The 21,457-nt window shown below is 44.4% G+C and overlaps 1 protein-coding gene across 2 annotated transcripts; it reads left to right on the forward strand.

Moving 5' to 3' along the window:
• Window positions 1–194: 194 nt before the first annotated feature.
• adam28 (ADAM metallopeptidase domain 28) lies at window positions 195–20,051 on the forward strand. 2 transcript variants are annotated; one of them, XM_030104054.1, is made up of 22 exons: window positions 195–547; window positions 4,447–4,535; window positions 4,631–4,707; window positions 5,799–5,877; window positions 7,464–7,540; window positions 7,942–8,125; window positions 8,459–8,521; window positions 8,639–8,710; window positions 9,189–9,358; window positions 9,723–9,804; window positions 11,333–11,466; window positions 11,917–12,094; window positions 13,696–13,785; window positions 14,938–15,133; window positions 15,238–15,343; window positions 15,415–15,571; window positions 16,160–16,240; window positions 17,497–17,590; window positions 17,994–18,099; window positions 18,199–18,262; window positions 18,336–18,431; window positions 19,695–20,051. In XM_030104054.1, exons 1-22 carry the CDS (start codon window positions 490–492, stop codon window positions 19,725–19,727), a joined length of 2,286 nt encoding a protein of 761 aa, XP_029959914.1. In that variant the 5' UTR covers window positions 195–489; the 3' UTR covers window positions 19,728–20,051. The 2 variants fall into 2 exon arrangements, with proteins under 2 accessions (XP_029959914.1, XP_029959913.1); XM_030104053.1 differs by having other exon boundaries at window positions 198–547; window positions 18,333–18,431.
• Window positions 20,052–21,457: the final 1,406 nt, after the last annotated feature.

Below are 21,457 nucleotides of genomic sequence, written 5' to 3' on the forward strand. Positions count from 1 at the left end.
CCTTCTGGTGTCCGTCTTGGGCAAACATGGCGAAAGTTTACGACGTGGAGACGACAGTGTGACGAGTGACGAGAGCGGAAATGAGCGTCCAGCTGTTAATGAGTCAAAGAGCCACCGCAATGACTCACTCTGCTGATTTACTGCTAAGAAGACGACGACGACCACAATCAAGGATTTAAATATGTTGTCATTACTTCTGCATCTTCTGTGTGTCTGCTTCACTTCTCCTTCTTCTGAAGAGGACAGTCACAGGCGGTGAGCGAGACTCGGCACCGGTTTTCTTCCTGCATTCCTGAAGAGCAGCAGGGGCGAGTTCAGGCCGGCCGGGGAGCAGGAGCATGGTGCAGGCCTCCGCTGAATGAGGAAGTAGGTGTGACAGGTCCAGGAGGCCGGGCGAAGGTGTGGCCTCGGCAGATCAGCAGCACAGCGTGCAGGTCGGCTGCATAAAGACCGATCACAGCAGCTCACCCGACTGTCTGCACCCGGACAATGACGCCAACACTCCTGCTGTGGCTCCTCATCCTCAATGCCTCGCTCAAGTGCTCAGGTAAGTCTCCGGATCCGGTTACCTGCCCTCCGCACAGAACCTGATTAATAACTAAAGGCTCAGCTTTCACCTGTCCTCTTCATTCAGTGCTTTAAACAGCAGCTTTCTGCTGTGGAACAGGCAGTACTAAAAAGAAAACAACAGAGGTTTGGAGTTATTTTTATGCGGACAGTGTCCAGGACGTCCCTTGTCTTCGCTCTCATGCATGTGTCTGAACACCACGCGAAAGCAAACATCCTGGAGACAGTTTCTCCTGCACGGTGTCACAGTCCTGCTGAACACTGACACCTGCATCCCGGAACGCCGCTTCACAAAAACAACAGCAGGGGAGGGATCGTCTCCAAACGTCCCGTTCTGTCAGAATGATAAGAAAGCCTCCGCCCGGTCAGGTGCCGCCAGGTAACGGTGACTCAGAGACACACTCACTTCACACTGGAAAGTACAACATTTGGTCGAAGGGGTTTGATTAATGAGACAACATCCGGTGGATCGGCGAGAACACGGCGTCATCCAGAAGGTTTCGTGTCGGTTGATGTTGCAGAAACTGTGTCATCCGAGGTAACCTTGAGAAGCCGAAATCAGGAACTGACGAAACGTTCACAGACAGCAGAGGATGACTTGTCTTATTACGGGAAACCGTTTCATAACAGTTTAATGTTTCAATAAAAACAGACGACTGTTTGGTTTCCCATATTGATGATAACATGACGTTAAGAACAGAAACTCTGTCCGGTCTGCGTCTTGGTCTCCGTGTGTTGGCTCAAGTCGTGTTTCAAGGGGAAACGCGTTGTTTTGGGGTTTTCATTTCAGAAAAGTTCTGGTTTCTGGTGGTTAAAATCTGGCAAGATTTAGAAAAAACGTGCAAAAGTCTTCAGGAGCTGGGAAACATTTCTGAATTCTGCAACGCTGGGCAGAAAAAGTCTGAAACTTTGTTCAGTCTGTGAATCGCTCTTTTGGTCCCACATGTCTGTTATGTTTTCATGTAGAAGTTTAAGAAACTGGGGCAAAAAAAAAAAATCTGAGAATCTAAATTATATAAGATTTTACAAGATTTACCAGGCTTTCTTTCCCCTCTGAGACTCTGTAGACTTCATCGATCAGAATGCCATCAGCGGTGAAAACATAAAGGAGAGGGTTTTTTGGTCACGGTCACGTCTCGTGGCCTCATTTAAACCTTGATGTTGAACAACCTCTTTGTTTCACATCCTTTTGTTTGAGCTCGATTCAGTCTTCAGTTCTGAGACGATACAAACTCAACACTTGCTCCAGATAACACAAATGTTGTAATTTCTGTGGTGTAATGTTTTCAACATTACTTAATACTTACATCAGTTTATTCCCTGTGGAAATTTCCAGTGTGATAATCTGAGAAGTCCATCCCGTGTGACACACACACACACACACACACACACACACACACACTCCCACCCTGTCATCTGGAAGCAATTTAAAGCCTCCGATGGACCCTGAACGTCTTCAATCTTTAGAAAAACATGCAAACTCTGGACAGAAAAACCTCCAACCTGGGACAGAACATCAGTATTTTAACACTCAAAACAGAAAAATCCATCAGTCACTTAAACCAGTCGAGCCTCTCTGCACTGCTTTCGCTTTTATGCTCCAATGAAAACAAGCTCCCAGAAACCTGCAGGACGATGCCAACAAGGAACTTTCTGCAGATATGAGTATAACTCATTTTAAGATAATTTGTTTTTGGTTTAAGTTTTAGGGGAAACTAAAAAGAGGTACATCATTACAGACCATGCTTCCTGGGGGAAACAAAGTTAGGCTGAGGAACCAAAAACAAACAAACCCGCGCACACAAAGACAGCAATACATGAGACAGTTGTATCAGTTCAGCAGATCAGCCTTCGCCGCTCTCTCAGCGCACCAGGTCAACCCCACTGTTCATCAGCAGCAACTGGAAATGGACAATGACATTCCTTATTTATCCACAGAAAACCTCTCTGGAGGAGTGTCAAAGGAGTTCTGTCAACTCTTAAATATGCCTTATATTTTTCCATTTCAGATAATTCACACATTTTAAAATTGGTGTAAAATCATAAGAATGGCTCTTTTGGTCATAAACGTTGCAGATCTCTGCGTTAAATGTGGAAAGAAAAGCCTGGTTTGATTCCACTGTGGTCTTTCTGTGTGGAGTTTGCATGTTTTCTCAATGACTTTAAACTGTGCCATTCTGTGTTGGATGCATCTTCACACATTCCTCTCCGGTTGATCCCCTGAGGAGATCTGATGGGTGTTTTCAGCCCTGAATAATGCCTGCAGGGGAATCGTTACGCCCTGCTTCAACCCTCGGCAAGCTTCACTCACAAGATGTGGCGGCTTGTTTGTAGCCCGAGGGGGAAAGAAGATCGCCATAAAACACTCGGCGTGAAACCTGCTCCTGCAGCCTGAAAGATAATATGATTCTTTCACAACGCTCTGAGTGGCGAAACGCTCCAACCTCGGCTCGGAAAACAGGAACGTGCTCAGCTGACGTGAAAATCAACAAGAAGTTCTGGAGGCCATTAGTGAGCGAATCAGAGGATACAGAGAGATCTCTTCACTGACTGCCACTCTTCATTCACCAGCCTGGGACGTCGTGTTGACACTGCACACACTTCATATTGAGTTTCCATTCAGACACAATAGAGAATCCCAGGAAGCTCAGGTTGGTTACCAGAGCATTTAAACCGCAGCAGGCAGGAAGAGACTTCAAGTCTTAATCTGTTTGCGTACTTAACTGCAGGTGTTCAGCAGGTTGTTGTTTTGTCTCTGGAATGAAGTTTCACATCAGTTTCATAACATCAACAACTCCCAGTGGGGTCACGGTGCATGCTCGTCGTTCAAGACCAACCCTCCTCTGGCCACCTGTTGGCTTTCCTTCGTGCTTCTCGTTTGCATCTTTCAAGAATTTTTTCACTATTTAAGAGTTTCACTTGAGTCTTGTCTAAACGGGAACAAATCGTGACAAATCTGAGGGTTTATCGGGGTTTTATGGTCCAGTGTTTGTTGAAACTGAAGCTGGTAAAACCTCCAAGCAGAGATAAGCAAGCTGTGACCTTGTGTTTGAAGATTTGAGCTCTCTGATCAACAGCTTCCTCTCCAGCCTCACAGATCGTCTTCATCACTATCATGAAAATGAATCCAAAACTTCATCCTTTCAGTCAGCGCAGCAACGCACGGCTTCATTCGCCTCATCGAATCCTCAACAAGCAGCAGCGTCCATCAACTCTCCTTGAACACATCTTTAACGGCCTGTTTTCTTGGAGTTAATGGTTAACTGGTAATAACAGCACAATGCACAAAGGGGGCCATCTGAGCGTTGTAGTTCCCGTTAACGTGAGGCGTTTGCTTGTGTTTGGGTTGGTTTATGGTCCCTGTGTGGGCTGAGCCCACATGAGGAATTTATCAATGAATGAATGAATTAAATAAGAAGGATATAGCTCAAACAAAGTGAGAAAGTGTCAGGTAGAACACAAGAAATATTGAACATGAGTCTGATAGTGAAAACCTTTTTAATCTGGGAAATATGCATATTAATCAATATTCACGAATGTCACTTCACTAAATGCTTAAAGTATGTTTTTTACACATCTAAAACCCACAGGCACATTAAAAGATACATAAAAGCCTGAAAACATGAAGGGCTAACGATAAAACAATAAATAATACAATGAAATGGACTCTCTGGCAGGTCAGTTCTGGTCCACGGGCTGTATGTTTAACACATAGAATCTGGAGTACAAATGGAAAAATGTCTTATTTAGAAAGTTGCTGATTCGGATGTTTATAAGAGTGTGTGCGTGTCGAGCCTGAAACCGACGGCAGCAGCTGACCTGCTTCTGGACGGCGCTTTCGGATGAGCCCCGTCGGTTGACGTGTGTTTGTTTCCACAGGGAGCCACGGGCCTCGGTTCGAAGAGGACCAGGACTACGAGGTGGTTCGACCTGTCAGACTCCACACGGTCAGAAAGCGACATGCGGAGGTACCGAGACAGATTCATTCACCACGTTCAGGTGGAGATCGTGGGACGGGAAACAGGAAAGAGGCCGTGTTCTGATGCTGGTTTTCTGTCCTCAGCCCGCCAGAGCAGAGACCCTGAGGTACGCTCTGACCGTGGGAGGAAGAGACATTGAAATGCTTCTGGAAAAGAACAAGTGAGTTCTCACTTCCCTAAAGGCAAGCCACTGTGAAAACAGCAAGAGCAAATCAAAGACCAGCTAATGGGAGACGGCGGTCCAGGCAGGAGGGAACATGGATTTTAATCCGAGTCTAAATCGATTCCATCTTACTTCCTGCCTCTGCCGTCTTCACTCTGGACATATTCTTCCTTCATATGTGAGGCTCGGACTGATACCCTTCACCTTTTCTTAATGCAGCCGTGTCACTCTTAGATTTGTTCCTCACGATTATATATCTCAAAAACCTGGACAAAAACCTAACAAGTCGCTGAAAACTTTTTGAACTTTGAGAGACGGCAACGAGCTGGCTAACAGAAATGAAGCATGAATTGACGGACTGACCTGTGTGACTCTCAGCACAACTTCAAGCTCCTTTTGCAAGATTCTCACGCAAGTGGTTCCTCTGATTCTGAACCATGACCTCGTCCTTCATCTCCTCCTCCTCCTCTTTTTGGGGTTGTCCTCCAAACACATAAAAGTGCTCTTTTCAAGCTTCGCTAGTCTCTCTCTGTGTTTACAAAGTTCCATTCATGCGCCGCCACATCGACTCACGAACATTAAAGGCAGTGATCCAGTTTTCATTGTTGGATCTCCACACAGCAGGCCCTTGGTGCCAGAAGTTTCTTAGCTCCATACCGTACAGTGTGAGCTTAACTGTCCCAGTCGCAGCGTGTCGGCCTCGGGTTTCTGTTTTAGCCTCCTGTTTTGAACAGTGTAGACCTTGATGGCAGCGACGGGACGTTTAGCCCGAGCTCATACAGTAGACTTAGACATTGCACATTGTTTTGAATCACCTGCTTCTGTGCTTCATATCTCTTGAAAAGCTGTGAATTCCCAAACCTCTTAGGTTGACCGAAAATGCCATCATGAAGCACTTCGGTCATTTAGCGCGACTCTGCCTCCGTGTTAGACGAGTCAAAGTAGATTGAGGTTCTTTGTTTTATTGTAACTATATGAACTGGCTGATATTTGTCAGAATATTTGTTGAATTCAATCACTGGATGTTTAGAAAAGCCTGGAGAGTTCAGTCATATTGGAACCGACACACTTTTTTTCTCTTTCGTCAGTGAACTCCTCACCAGAGATTACACTGAGACTTACTACCAAGACGACGGGACTCAAGTCACCACGGCGCCAAACGACATTGTAAGTGTTTGTTCTCCAATACTGAGTTCCGTCTGTAGTTCTGTGTGTTCGTATATGGAACATGAGAACAGTTTTTGGAAAGATAGAAATGGTGGGAAAATGCATGATTTTATCAAGTTTTCTAATAATTTCATTTGTATAGCCATGCAGTTTTATATATTGGTGTTCATGCAGTCCACTTTCTTCTTACTTCCTTGATTCTATCTTCAGTTTTAGTTTCCAACCTGACCTGTAAAAGGCTGAAAACAAACGGGACTGTTTGCAGTGCATAGTGGATTTTTTTAAACCCACCACCTAGAGCCCAGTTTCAACTGAAGTGGGTGAAATGGAGCCACAATAAGCTTCAAATTTAAACTTTAAGGTGTTTCTTTGTCCCTTTGGGTAACGCTTCCTTTTACAGTACGGTAATTACCATGTATTAACATGGTAATTGCAAGGTAAGTACCATGTAATAAGGAGAAGTTACTGTAAAATTACCATGTAATTACAGGGTAACTATGTTGCTAATTACCTAGTACTTTTAGAGTAATTACCAAGCCAATTCCAGGCAAATACCAAGTAACTACCTGGTAGTAAGTATTAATTACTGGGCAATTATAATGTATATAGCAACTATGTCATTAATTGCCAAGTACGTACTAAGTAATTGCTAAGTAATTACCATGTAATCAATGGGAAATGTAGACTTTAAAAACTATATAATTTCAAGGTAGGTATTTTTGCAGTTCCTGGGTAACGAATAAGTAGTTACCAGGTAATAGTGTGGAAACAGGCCTCACTTCCTTTTGCAGTAGTCTACAGTTCAATCGTAATTACCAGGTAAATGTAGTTACTGGGAAATACTAAGAAGTTACCAGCTAAGTAGTAAAAAACACTTGACTACTAGGGAAATACATAGTGTACACACCTAGCAGTACCTAGTAATATCTAGTAAAAAGTCTACATTTCCCATTGATTACATGGTAATTACTTAGCAATTACTTAGTAAGTACTTGGCAATTAATGACATAGTTGCTATATACATTATAATTACCCAGTAATTAATACTTACTACCTGGTAGTTACTTGGTCTTTGCCTGGAATTGGCTTGGTAATTACTCTAAAAGTACTAGGTAATTAGCAACATAGTTACCCTGTAATTACATGGTAATTTTACAGTAACTTCTCCTTATTACATGGTACTTACCTTGCAATTACCATGTTAATACATGGTAATTACCGTACTGTAAAAGGAAGCGTTACCTCACTTTGCAGAGTAAATGTCGATGTTTTCACAAAATCAGAAAGTTCCGACTGAAAAATGATCACGATGTTATCATGAAGCCAGTTTTAATGAACCCTTCTGGTGAAAAATAGAGTGAAATATCATTCTGAGTGTTTTTAAATCCCAGCAGCATGGCTTTGAGGCTTTAAGGCTAGCTAGCTTGCTTTCGTGGCAGCATCACTGGTATTTATTTTTTACCATTTTCTTGGTGGTTTGGTCAGATTGGAGCCTCTTGGAGCCTCTTTCGGCCCATGGGAGTTTTGTTTGACAGTCCTGCTATTAAATTAAAGTGTGCGCTGTCCGTGTGTCACGTCCTCTTCAGGATCACTGTTATTACCACGGGAGGATCGTCGACGACAGCGACTCGTCCGTCAGTATCAGCACCTGCGATGGACTCAGGTCAGCACTTCCTGTCCTCATCAGACCATTTAACCACTGCTCCTCACGGCGGAGGCTGCTGGTGACGCTGCAGGTGAAACAGACTCATGAGAGCTCGCCGAGCCAAGCCCGAGGCACCAACATGAAATATTAGAACTATTTAGCAGCAGCCAGGCCAACATGCTGCACCTTCAGTGTGGCCTCAGTTCCCAAACAGCTTCCAGGTTACACATTAAACAGGTAATCAGCAGCGCGGCTAAAGATTTACTGCACTGTCTCTTTACAGCTTCCTGAAAAAAGCTGCTCTTTGTGTTTGGCAAATGTTCACATTTTCTGTCAGTCTGGGAGAATTTGTTTGTTGAAGGTCTTCAGCTTTTCTTTGACCAGCTCTCCAGCGTCTAACAGAGCTGGTGTTGTGTCAGGGGTTACTTCAGGACGGCGGCCCAGCGGTACCTCATCGAGCCGCTGTCCGGCGACGACCAGGGTGAGCACGCCGTGTCCACCGTCACGGAGAAGAGCTTCACGCCCGCCGTGTGCGGCGTCACCAACACCAGCTGGAGCGACGACTTCGAGCCGCCCACGAGCCGCAGCCGCTCCAGATCGGCGGTGAGAAGCTCGCCGTCGTGTCCTTCTTCATGCCTTGACTTCCTGAGTTCAAGGTCGCATGTGGAGCATCATCCAGTCCAAGTTTCTGTCTTCTTTTCCTCTGAGGAAAAATAATGAACTCACAGTCCCTGCTTACTCAATGGTAGTTGGCGTTAGTTAAAAACGTTTCTTGAATTTTGATAATTTCACACGGAAATTAAATGAAAACAGAACAAATTTGAACAAAGTTTAAAGAAAAAGAAATTAAATTGGAGGAAACATGAGAACCTGGAGGGACTGAAGAAGCAACCTGCCAGCAATAGACTCAAGTAAAGTTTTGTTTTCGTCCTTCAGGGAGTCTCTATCCTCCAGCAGCAGAAGTACATCGAGCTCTTCCTCGTGGCCGATCACCGAGAGGTAAGACGGAGAGAAGGACATGAGCAGACATGCACAATCAGACGCTTTAATCTGTGTGTGTGTGTGTGTGTGTGTGTGTGTGTGTGTGTGTGTGTGTGTGTGTGTGTGTGGTTTCAGTACGTGAAGATGAACAGAGATATGACAGAGCTGAGAAAGAGGATATTTGATATCGTCAACTTTGTGAACATGGTGAGTGGACTTAGAAATATATAGTTGTGGGATTATTTTGACTGATCTAATGACTTATGTATGTAAAAACTACTTTAGCTCAACTTAGCTAAGCTAAACTCATTTTATCCCAAATGAACTTAACCCAACTCAACTTAAAGTATCTTTTCTAAAATCAACATAAGTCAACTCATTCAAGTTAGCTAATCAATTCAGTTGTTTTATTCTGGGCTTAATGCATCCTATGTTATCCAAATTTAAGTTGCCTTTGTCTGAAATTAACTTAGCTAATTTAACTCAACTGAGTCTATCCTGTCGTATATTATCCAAGATTAAGTTATCCTTACTTAACCTGTGAATTTATAGCATCTTATCCAAAATCCACTTCGTTTAACTTCTTCAGTTTGATTCTTAACCTGGTGTATCCTGTCTTATTCAAACTTAATTGATTTAATCTAACTTTCGAATTCATCCCTGGTTTCCGGTTTCTCTGCTGCAGGCGTACAAACCTCTGAGGACCTTCATCGCTCTGGTGGGTCTGGAGGTCTGGTCCAGCGGGGACCAGATCTCGGTGACGCCTCCCGCCGGGGCCAACCTCAACGCCTTCATGACGTGGAGGAACGACGTGCTGATGAAGAGGAAGAAACACGACAACGCTCATCTCATCAGGTCTGAACCGCAGAAACAGCAGAACATCCAGATTCCTGGAACTTCTGAAAAAAACGACACCTCTTCATGTTTTTTTGCTTTTCTGTTCCCATGAGAATATTGTTATTTTTGGAAATTAGAACTAGTCTTAAAGTGGCTTAACTCCAGCGTGGATTAGAGTTTCAGTCTCACTGAGGGTCAAACAAGAGCTGAAGAATAGAAGGAGGAGAATCTACAAAGGAAGCGATGAAAAGTAAAAAAGTGCAGATGCTTGATTATTCATGGCGGGTTGAAAGACGGCCGTCTTTATTGGATTCGACGGTGTTGTTTGACGTGTATTATCAGCTCGCTGGTGTTTTCAAGGCCTCCTGCTCTCGCCCTCCAGTGCCATCGACTTCGAGGGAGCCACGGTGGGGCTGGCCTACATCGGGACTCTGTGCTCGGGTCACTCGGTCGGGGTCGTGCAGGTGAGGCGGGACGGCGGCGGCGCTGTCGCTCACTCTACACATCGTTTTGGTGTTCGCCTTTCAGAAAAGTTTCAGCAACGTCCTGAAAACGGTGCCTGTTTACATGGAAATGGCAGAAATGTGGTTTTTGAAGTCAGTCAGTGGGTTCAAGGTCTTCAAGGTCACGCTCTTTTCTTGACATGTTTTTCAATTTCAGTGCGACTGAGTTTCATTCAGTTCATGTTGTGGATCCTTCAAGCTTTAGCAAATATGTACATTCTTATTTGTACATTGTACATACGCACATTTTGTTTTCACACCAGACAAGTTTTCAAAAGGCTAAAAGATGCAAAACGTGATAAAATGAAACAGCAAAATCAAAGTTAAAAGGAAAAACTGCCAAAGATCCAATAGTGACCTGCAGCAATTTAGTTTTTTTTTTCAAAGTAATAAAGCCCAGATGAAATTATCACATGATTGAAGTAGCATTAAAGAAAAGTTAACTGTAGCCAGTATTGTACAAATAAATGAAATTGCTGCATTTCTTAGAAGTAAAAACTTTTTTTGCAGTTTTTGTATAGTTATTTAGTTTTTGATATACTTATCAAAAATGAACCTAGTGGCTGTGATAGTCCATTTTATAATAATGATTATCATCTCCTTTTTTTTTTATGACATTATTACCTTTATTACATTCAGAATGGCCACAATTAAAACATTACTGGATGTTCAAATGTCTGAAAGACCTAAAACAGGTATGGCAACATAAAAAAAAGCCTAAATATCCAAAACAAATAAAAAACAACTAAAACCTAAAATCTGAAAATCCTCTAATAATGGTTACAAGAACAATAAATAGCTAAAAATGTAAATAAAGAAATTGTTATCGAGCTTCTTCAAAACTGTATTTTCATGTACATATGTGTACGTAAACTTCATTCGCAGCGTTGTCTGAATTTGAAAGGCTGAACATGTTTTGCAGCTCTGGAGAAACTTTGTCAGGTGGAAGGTGTGTCTCACACCGATCTGCACGCCTCTGATGGATTACATGCTGGATTATGGACTTGTCACCTGTGCAGGGGGTCGAGGAGGCCTCATGGGTTTTGGTCTGATTGCAGGGTCAGAACGAAAAGTCGAACCAGTCGAAGATATGAGCCTGTTTTTATGGCTTCTTGTCTTGAACCTGCCGGGCGAGTTCACAGACTGAATGAACTCAGACTTTCTAACAGGTTCTTGAATGGAGGTAAGCCGGAGGAATCCCAGGGTTCAGGTTTTTATGGTCATGTGGATGGTCGAATGGTGGTTAAATGAGAGCAGAGAGAGAAAACAGATCAGCTTCCCGTCAACACGACTCTGAAACATCAAGATTTATTGTTACATTTCTGATTATGCTCAACAAATCATCTGAAGAGACGTATGTGAAAGAGAAACTGGTCCTCTGTTCCTCACCGCGAGCCTGTGGTGAGCAGACTGACGAAACGCTGGCCTCATGTGATCCAGGCTGGTTTTGGTCAATAACTCACTTCCACATGTCTGGACGGTGCCGCAGGATCACAATGACAAAGCCATCGCCGTGGGAGCGACCCTGGCCCACGAGATGGGCCACAACCTGGGCATGGACCACGACGACTCCAGCGCCTGCGCCTGCTCCGGGGACAGCTGCATCATGGCCGCCGCCCTCAGGTGAGAAGCAAGGCCACATGTTCAGCATCGCTTCTGACCTTCTGGACGTTTAGCTTTAGGGAACTCATCCCGCCAAAGTGCAAACCAGCAACGGGTTTCGCGCACGTCACATCAAAACCGCCGTCTTTAAAAAAGGGGAATTTCGCAGGTTTAGCCTGGTGAAGGTCCTGAAGCCGCGTGATGCCAACGCCGCAGGAATAGACACACAGTGACAGTCCTGACCTCTACACATCCGTCAGGTCACTGATGATATGACTGACTCACAGTCAGAGACCAACACCTTCCTCTTGGTTTCACAGATCTGTGCAAGCGAGATCACATCTTCATCTGGTTTTATAGGTGCAGGAGCGTTGGTGTTTCCCAGAAGCAGACTTGGTTCCTCTTTTTGCTTAAACCTGAAGTCAGACTGTTTCCGCTGAAGAATGATGAGGCGCTGCGGTTTCTCCTCAGCTGGAAAATCCCGCGGACGTTCAGCAGCTGCAGCAGCAGCAGCTTTGAGCGGTACCTGGTGAAGCGCAGCCCCGGCTGCCTGCTGGACAAACCCGACTACCGGGCGGTGGTGGCGCCGGCCGTCTGCGGAAACGGCTTCAGGGAGGCGACGGAGGAGTGCGACTGCGGCACGGTGGAGGTAAACGCACCGCCCTGTCCTCTCACTCCGTCCAGCGCTTCAGAAAGACAGAAACCTCACTGAGAAGTGACACTCTGAACGCTGCGACTGGCCCTGCGCTCCACGAATTACCCATGTCTGTAACATTCACACATTCACACGTTCACACACACCAGTGGAGTATTGATCCGTCTCTCCTGCCGTCTCCTCACTAACCATTGCAGCATAGATGCTTTTCCCCAGAGTTTAATCCTGTGTCTACACGCTTCGCTCTGGCTCACGGCTTCTGTTTTCTTTAATTTGTCTGATCCTGATGCTTAAATATTTTGTCCTGAGGCATCAAGAAGAACAAAGCTGAGCTTTCCAAATCCACATTTCACCATTTTCTGCCTGACACGATGGATCCGACTCGTCGTAACTTAACATAATAATGTAGAGCAACGCTGCTCCACGTCTGGATCGCTGACGCTGTTTGATTCCTGTTCAGACTTGTGTTTGTCTCCTCTGGTTATCATCAACAACAAACTCGAGATCAGATGGTCTTCACAGACATGCACGACGGATCCATGTTAGTCACGAAGTCCCCTTTTAGATGTTTTGTGTTTAAAGTGGAACAAAAAACCCAGAAAGTGTTTTTTAGCACATCGATTTAGCATCAGAGTCATTGCTGGATTCAAACAAAGAACACACTCTTTTCTAATCTCAATGAATAAAGAAATTCACAGTGGGAAAAGAGGAAGACTGAAATATGGTATCATGACAAAAGGGTGTAAAAGAGTTAGAAAATCAGTGAGCTAGAAGCAAAATGTCGTCATAACTGTCTGATATTGATCCTTGTTGTTTTGCAGTGACGTACAGTTCGGTAGATTTTGTTCTCTACACTAAATTGTGCAGTGATTGTGAACACCTGCAGCTTTTATCCTGCCTTTAATCCATATTAAAGTGAGTCACTGCACCGCCTTGTGGTAGAAACTGGTATTACGAGCTCTCACTTTCGAATTCAGTGATTATTCCCTGAACACTTTTCAACAGCTGCTTGATATTTTTCTTCTCCTCACTCTGATTGCAAAAATCTAAAATGTCTGAGCACTTATATGTAACTACCTTAAATCCTCAGTGCAAAAGATTTGCCATCAGTTAGTCATACATTTAACGTGAGTTTCAGGAAGGAAACCAAATAAATCCAGTCATCCCCGACATAACCAAATATAATGTATGATGAATTTTCGTTTTATGCATTTAGAAAAAACTAAGAAAATGTTTTATAGACAGGATTAATTAGCAGGTTCAGATGGATTCTGATCACTTTATTATTCTAGTTTTAATGTTGAAATGTTGACGTCTTTATCTTCGGCTTGACATTCAGTTTTCTTATACTAGCTCTTCTAGGACATTTTTTTAAATGAGCAGTACTGCTGAAAGAAAGCTTAATAAAAGAGTTCAGGCACATTAACTTCAATCCATATTAAAACTCATTCTCCCACACTTTAGCAACATCATCATCTGCAATCTGCAGTATTAGAAAACAGAACTAGTATTGATAGGTGGGGAGGATGAGTGATTGAAAGGTGTGTGTGTGTGTGTGTGTGTGTGTGTGTGTGTGTGTGTGTGTGTTTTCTCAGGAATGCATGAACCCCTGCTGTAACGCCACCAGCTGCACCCTGAAGCAGGGCTCTCAGTGTGCTGAGGGAGACTGCTGCCTCAACTGTCAGGTCAGTACAGCTCAGTGTCATGGGGCTCTCTGCTGCCCTCTGCTGGCACTCTGGAGATGTTCGACTGACTCTGGTTATTTTTGTTTTCTGGTAGTCGTCGATGCTGGAAAAATAAACAAGAAATCTCTTTAAAACTCAGCTTTGAGCAGGAGTTGCTTTTCCATTTAGACATCAAAACATCTGACTTTATTTTGAAATCATCGATCAGGCGAGTGAAATGTGAATTAAAGGGATACCTCAACATTTTGGCAAATTGGCCCATTTCGCGCAATTCCTTAGTCATTTCGAACAGCATACTTACTTTTTTTGTGAGCGCGAGCTGTTGTTTATTCAGAGGTGAGTTGGGGAAGGTTTTCGGGACGGACACAATGGAAGTGGATGGTATTTTTGGTTCCCCTCGTCAAACTCATCAAATACACAATCCAACAACCCCCAGACACTTTGGGGGACACGTTATAATCCACACATTCACTACACTGTAGTGAATGCAGTGTTTGGGGGTTGTTGGATTGTGTATTTGATGAGTTTGACGAGGGGAACCAAAAATACCATTCACTTCCATTGTGTCCGTCCCGAAAACCGTCCCCGACTCACCTCTGAATAAACAATAACTCGCCCTCACAAAAAAAGTAAGTATGCTGTTCGAAATGACTAAGTAATTGCGCTAAATGGGCCAATTTGCCAAAATGTTGAAGTGTCCCTTTAATGATCTTTACAGTCAGAAACAGGAGAACAACACTTCTACAAATACACACTAAGTAAGTACAAGGGTGTACATGCACACACACACGCACCTTTAATTATAGTCAGTTCTGTTTCTAAAAATGTCAGATATTTCAGGAACCAGACTCAGAGGAGACTTTCTGCTGTTTCGGTTGGGTTTGGTTCATAGAAAGAGAAAAAACACAGACAGAGAGAAAGTACGGAGGGATTCAAACAAGCCTTTCAGATTTGGCTCTTTGCTTTCCTGATGTGTGAAACTATTTAAGCCACTCAGTGAAAACTGCTCCTTACTCTCCCTCTAAAACTACTGTAAGAGACAAACTTAAAGAGATTAAAGTGAATCAGACGTTGGAATGCAGCCCTCTGCCCTGTGAGCTGCTCTCAACCATCGGCAGTGTGTTTTCAGTTCTGTCCCGTCTCTCCCGTCAGATCGCGCCTCGCTCCCAAGAGTGTCGCAGCAAGCAGGACGACTGCGACCTGGCGGAGTACTGCGACGGCACGAGCAACGTCTGCCCCGAGGACGTGTTCGCCGTCAACGGCCTCCCGTGCGACAAGGGCCTGGGCTACTGCTACAACGGCCAGTGTCCGCAGAGGGCGCGCCAGTGCGTGAAGATGTACGGACCGAGTGAGTGTCCCGCCCCACCCCGCCCCACCCGACCCCGCCCCACCCTGCCTCGCCCCGCCACCCATTTCCAAGCAGATCCCAGACTCCATTCTGTTTCTGAGCAGATGCGGAGGAGGCGCGTCAGGGCTGCTACGACCAGAACACCAGAGGGGTTTACTACGGCTTCTGCAGACGACCCGCCAAAGACCGCTACCTGCCCTGCCAGCAGGAGTGAGTCCCGGACACCCGGACGGCTCTCCGCCCTCTCCGCAGCTCTAACCAGCCCTCTCCCGTCATTTCAGGGATAAGTTCTGTGGGAAGCTCTTCTGCCACGGCGGAAGCACAAACCCCAACTACGGCCGCATGGTCCAAGTCGGCAACTGCAAGGCGGCGTTCTTCGGCGACCACACCAAAGACTTCGGGCAGGTGGAGCCCGGGACCAAGTGTGGAGACGGAAAGGTGAGGCATCCTTCAGACTCACTGGGGACACATGGGTGTTGTTAGCCAGACGCCAAGAAACTACATGACGAAGTTTTCCCCGTTTCCACCGAGACGGAGGTGGAGTCAGAGCGTTTTTCCCGTTTCCATGGAGACGATACATACGTTCCATTAGAATATAGACTGCACTTCTATTGTTGTTTAACAACATGCATGATAGAGGACGTCTGCTTCATGGCACCTTTATGAGAATATAAGTTCAGGAACTTCTGCCTTTTTGGAAAAAGGTGTCTGAACAGTGATACTGGAGTTTTTCTGTGGTGTTGAAGCCGGGACCTCCACTGGTACTAAACGGTATTATGTCATTTCTTAATGTTTTTCATTTCCTCTAATTGCATTGAAGAAATCATTTTATATAGCTAAAGCTTTCAGTTCCATGGCCGTGGTTTATTAAAAACAGTTATTTCCGAGGTTTAATGTAATCCAAAGTCACACTATCTCACTGGCTTTGCTGCTTTGAGAACTTGAATCAGGGGGCTGGCAGTGAGCAGACTTGCTGGCGGCTTGTTTCCTCCTCTTCCTGAAGGCTGAACCTGTCCGGTGTTTCAGGTGTGCAGCCAGAACGAGTGTGTGGACCTGGAGACGGCGTACAGGAACGTGAACTGCTCGTCCCGATGCCCCGGCCACGCCGTGAGTGGAACTACTGCTTTTATCACTTCTCTATCAATTCATTGTTTTTTTTCTTTAAGTTAAATTACATTAAAATCCTTCATGACTGCAAGTACAAGACTTAATTTTAAAGTGAAAATAGAAAAATTGTATTGCATGTTGACGTGACAACGGTGCTCAGAGCCACTGAAAACACTCCGACTCCATGGAAACAAACATTTCCTGAAACGACAGACATGGTTTTCAGAACTCTGGATTGTAAATGCTGAAGTTTTCCAAAAGACAAACACAAAAACCTAATTTTCCCTGTGTAAGCGTGGCCTAAAACACATGAGATTTCCTTCTATGTTTCATATTTTCAGTCAAACTGATTTTTTTAAAAATGTGTTTTTTCAGATGACATAATTGGAAAAAACAAAACAAAACAGTGAGTTCACCTTATCAGTTTATCAGCTTGTTGTTTTACAGCAACATTATTTCAGTATTTGATTCAGATCGTCCCACATAATAGCAATTTAACACCTTAAAACATTTCATTATATCTTCATAAAGTCCTGGAAAACTGTAAAACAGACTTCAGATAGTGAATACGTCCAAATAAGAAGTCACACTTCATTGGTTTTGTGTGAAATGAAATGGGTGAAATCACTTCTTTGTCCATATTGCTTCACTGAACAGCAAGATCTTTGAGCTTTTCTCTAAAATCCTGTTGATTCGGTATCAGTAACGTCCCATTCTCCCTCTGACAGCGTCATGACAGATGTCAGACTGTGAGTAAACGGAGTCGTCTTGGATTTCATTTCAACTTCCTGCTTCTCCCCATAACGCGTTAATGCTGTAGTTTAATAACCTAACTCTACCCCGACAGAGTGTCATATTAATGCTAATACAACTTACCTGAAGGTACGGTATGCAGACCTCTTAGCCAAATAAAAAAAAGTGGAATCCAGTAGAAAAGCAGCTGAAAATCAGCCTACCACAACATGCCACTAGGTGGTGCAGCGAGTCTCAGAAGCAGCAGAGTCTCACACCAGATGGAAAACAGTGACTCAATACTGCCACCCAGAGCACAAACAGAGGCATTGCTTCAATCTCATGGACTGGACTAAATAAATAACTAAATTAACATTTCTTCTAAGAAATCAAGTTTCTGGATTGAACAGGTGCTTTCAGTGGTTTGAAAGTGAAACTAATCACCGATACTTCATCCCTCACATTGATGATGATGATGATGATGATGATGATGATGATGATGATGATGATGGTGGTGTCTCCAGGTGTGTAACCACAGAAGTGAGTGTCAGTGTGAGCCCGGCTGGGTCCAACCGTCATGTGATTCGAAGGAGGCGGCGTTCAGCGGTCTCTCTCCGGGTATGAAGCTCCTCTTCCTGTTCGATCTGACCAGCGTCACCCTGGACTTCACAGTCAGCAACACGGGAACAGATTTCACTTGAAACCGTTGCCTCAAAGCATAGCGGCTGCACGCAGTTCCTCCTTTCAACACATGGTGGCAGCACCCTCACATACTGTAAAGGATTTTTAGCTATTTTGTTACTTGCGATTAGGAATCCAGACTCCATATTTTAATTTTTTTTATATTTTTTCACCACCTGCAATGTTTTTTTAAATGAACATAATAAAACCAAAGGAACAAACAGTCTGACAGAGACTGGAGCACCTGAGCTGAGCTGTAATCAATAGAACATATCGTTAGGTTTATTGAAGGCAGTTTCATTCAGAACTCATGTAAACTGAGCCATCTTCTTCTCTGCAGGCGCTAAGGCCGGCATCGCACTGGCCGTTCTTCTCCTGGTCTGCGGCCTCGCCGCCGCCATCTTCGGATTCATCTGGAAGAAAAGACAAAGTCCTGTCCTGCCAACGTAAGAGATCTCTGCTGAAACTGTGATCAGTGCTGCATCCCGGCGAGGCTGGCAGGGAGGGCCCGGTGCTGACCGCTCTCATCTGGTTCTGCCTCGCAGGTCTCACAGGAAGCCCCCCGCGGTGCAGCGAGCGGCTCCCAGCCAGCCGCCGCCGCTCAGACAGGTAAGCAGCCCAGACGGCAGCCTGCAAACTTCCCGTCGGTGCTTTTTCTCAACGTCACCTTCGTGTGCAGCAGGGCGTGAAGCCGAAGCCCAAAGGAGCTCCGCCTCCTCCGCCTCCCGCTGGGAACAAAGCCAAGCCTGCAGGGCTGAACTACATGGCTGCACGGCAGGTAAGCGGGCCGCTCCAGCAGCCTGCGCAGAACACACGGTCCAGAACACACCAGAACACATCCACTTAGACAAAGTCGAGACTGGGTTTTTTTGACTGAAACTCTCAAACAAACAAAAAAAAAATTCTAAATTATTATTATTTTTTTTTACTTCCCCCCCAAAAAATATGATCTGAACTTGGTACGAAAACTCCAAACTGGTTAAAATTTTTTTTGTTAAATTAGTTTTTTTTTTTTTTTTTTAAATGAGGTCCAAATGGTTTGTTGTTTGTCTAATTTTCTTAAAAAAATGCATAAAGGTAGAAAAAACTTTTTTAACCTGTTATTAAAAGTTCAAAGTAATTTCACAAAAGTCCAAATAGTTTTTTTAAATGCATTTATTCAAAATATTTGTTGAAAAAAAAGTCCAAATGGACCACACGGTGGTGCAGTGGTTAGCGCTTGTGCCTCACAGCAAGATGGTCCGGGGTTCAAATACCGGCCGGGGCTCAGGACTTTCTGTGTGGAGTTTGCGTGTTCTCCCCGTGTGCGTGTGGGTTCCCTCCGGGTACTTCGGCTTCCTCCCACGGTCTAAAAACATGCACGTCAGGTTAATTGGTCACTGTAAAAAATTGCCCCTAGGTGTGAATGGTTGTGTGTAAGTATATATATGTCAGCCCTGCGACAGACTGGCGACCTGTCCAGGGCATACCCCGCCTTCGCCCATAGCAGCTGGGATCGGCTCCAGCCACCCGCGACCCCGAAAGGGACCAGCGGCAGAAAATGAATGAAAAAAAAAAAGTCCAAATGGACTTAGCAATAAAGAAGTCCATAAAAGTTCAAACTGTTTTTCTAAAAGTCAGAGTTTGTTGGAAAATAAATTCCATACTGGTTGAAAATGAGCTATTGAATTATTAAAAAAAAAAACGAAAAAAAGTCCAAACTAGAACCAAAAAAAACTTTTTAGTCCAATCTGGATGAGTTCAAATTGTAAAATAAATAAATTGTTTAGATAAAAAGTCCATAACAGTTAAATATTTAAAGAAAAAAAGTTAAATTGTAAAAAAAATAAAAACCCAACACTGTTCAGACTGGTTTAAAGCAACGTTCAAACTCTAAAACCTGTGAGAAGAGTTTAAGGTTTTTGCATTAAAGACCTGGAAACTGTCCTAAAGCCAAGTTACACTTTACCACGCATGATTTTTCCTCGTGTTTAGCTTCTCTGTAAAGCACCATTTGTTTCCCTGTTTTGGGTCTGACTGGTGTCTGGTTTGGACTCTCCAGGCTCTAAGACCCGTCCCCCCTCCGAAGGTCTGAAGGGGGCCCGCCGGAGACTCACCTGCTGGTCCGTGTCCTCTGCACGGCGTCCTCCCGGCTGTTCCCGACGCCGTCAGCCAGAATTTTTACACACAAAGCACTTTGAATCCGACGGCGCCGGAGCGAGAGCGGGAAGCGGCTCCGCTCCTCAACGTGAGCCACACCTCGGGTTCCTCAACTGAACTGAACCGTCGACGCTTTTTAACCCTCCACGCTTAAACATTTCAGCCTCTGCAGACGCTCAGAAGAAACAAAGCACGGCCGCATTTACGATTCAATCTCAAGCTTTGCTTGAAAAATTCATTTTTAGTGACAGAAAATGAGACTATGTCCACAGCTCGGTCACTCACAGCAGAATATACAGCGGAACTTCTTCTTCTACGCTTGCAATTTAGAAAAGTAGTCGCTGAAAGCGCGCAAGCGTCTGGCTTGGTCTGCCGCGGCTTCCGTAGTTCAGGGTGCGCGCGCAGACATGCAATGGAGCTGTGTGAGAGCGCCCTGTTTGGGCTCTTAAAATGTACTAAATGACCTCGTTAAGAATTAATTATGGACGTTACGCGCTCAGGACACTTGGATTACAGTGGACGAGCAGTATGAAGGAAAATGGGAACGTTTTGTGGATTTTATGGACCATTTTTTCTGTCGGGCTCTGTCGGTCCCTGTTTGTTGACAACGAAAATCCCCAAACATCTCCAACTGCATTTGAAACGTCAAAAAAGTGCTCCAGAGTGTTTCTCAGCATGAGGGTGAGTAGAAAATGAGGCCAAATCGTTTTTTGGGTGGAGTATTCCTTTAAGCCCCCGATTGTTTTAGAATGAACAGAACAAATGAGGACGACTCTTTTTAACGCATGGTGTTTAAACACTGAGAAACTTTATCAACCAGACTGTCGGTGACACTTTTTGGCTGGTTATTAAGAAGTGACATATATCAAAATCTATTGGTAGACGCCGTCTGTGACCACTAGATGTCGCTGTACGACAACATAACAGTGCCACAGAGAAACCAAACAGCCAGCAGCGGAAAACCATTCTGTCAGGATAAAATGAAGTAAATCGTCACTGCTTGAGATTTCAACCAAACTGTTTTACATTTTTCTCTACTTCACTGTGAATTATTTGTTTTTTTTAAATAACAGGAGGGCTTCGTGCTCTCCAGGGTTCACCGTGTGAACGTGTACATAATGTATAAACATTTAACCTCTGGACCATGTTACTTTTATGAACTCTACTGGCAGCATTTCAAACGTCTGAGTGACGCAGCTTTCTGAGCCGCCGCCTGGGGCTGTGCTGTGAAAGGAGGCCCCGCCCACTAACCAATGGCCCCGCCCACTGACCCCAAGCCCTTCGACTGAAGCAGCCCACTTCTCTCACAAGTCCATGACCTCAGAAGTACAGAGGTCACGATTCTAGAGGCGAAATGCTCGATGTAATTTAACAGGATTAAATAAAATGCGATTTTATAGAAACGCTCTGGTCTATTATTTCAGTATGCGTGATTAAAAAAGGTGTTTTGCAATTGATTGTGAACATTGCGTCTCGGGCAAATATCTGGCTTGTGGCCCAAATCCGGCCCTTCATGAGTTCTAATCTGACAATATTTAATCTCTCCATGTGTTGAAGTGTTCTTGGTGACAACAGATTCACCACAATGATCAATATATGAGCCCAAAGTTGCTTTTTCTCTGCTTTCTGCTCGTTTTGAAGCTCTAGCTAAATGTAATTTTTTTC

The sequence above is a fragment of the Salarias fasciatus genome, chromosome 12, assembly GCF_902148845.1.
Source record: "Salarias fasciatus chromosome 12, fSalaFa1.1, whole genome shotgun sequence".
Lineage (NCBI taxonomy): Eukaryota > Metazoa > Chordata > Actinopteri > Blenniiformes > Blenniidae > Salarias > Salarias fasciatus.

Coding starts and splice junctions, on each gene's coding strand:
- adam28 (XM_030104053.1), top strand. CDS start 490: ATGACGCCAACACTCCTGCTGTGGCTCCTCATCCTCAATGCCTCGCTC. Junction 8,711..9,188: donor TCGTCAACTTTGTGAACATG/GTGAGTGGACTT, acceptor TCTCTGCTGCAG/GCGTACAAACCTCTGAGGAC. Junction 15,134..15,237: donor CGTGAAGATGTACGGACCGA/GTGAGTGTCCCG, acceptor GTTTCTGAGCAG/ATGCGGAGGAGGCGCGTCAG.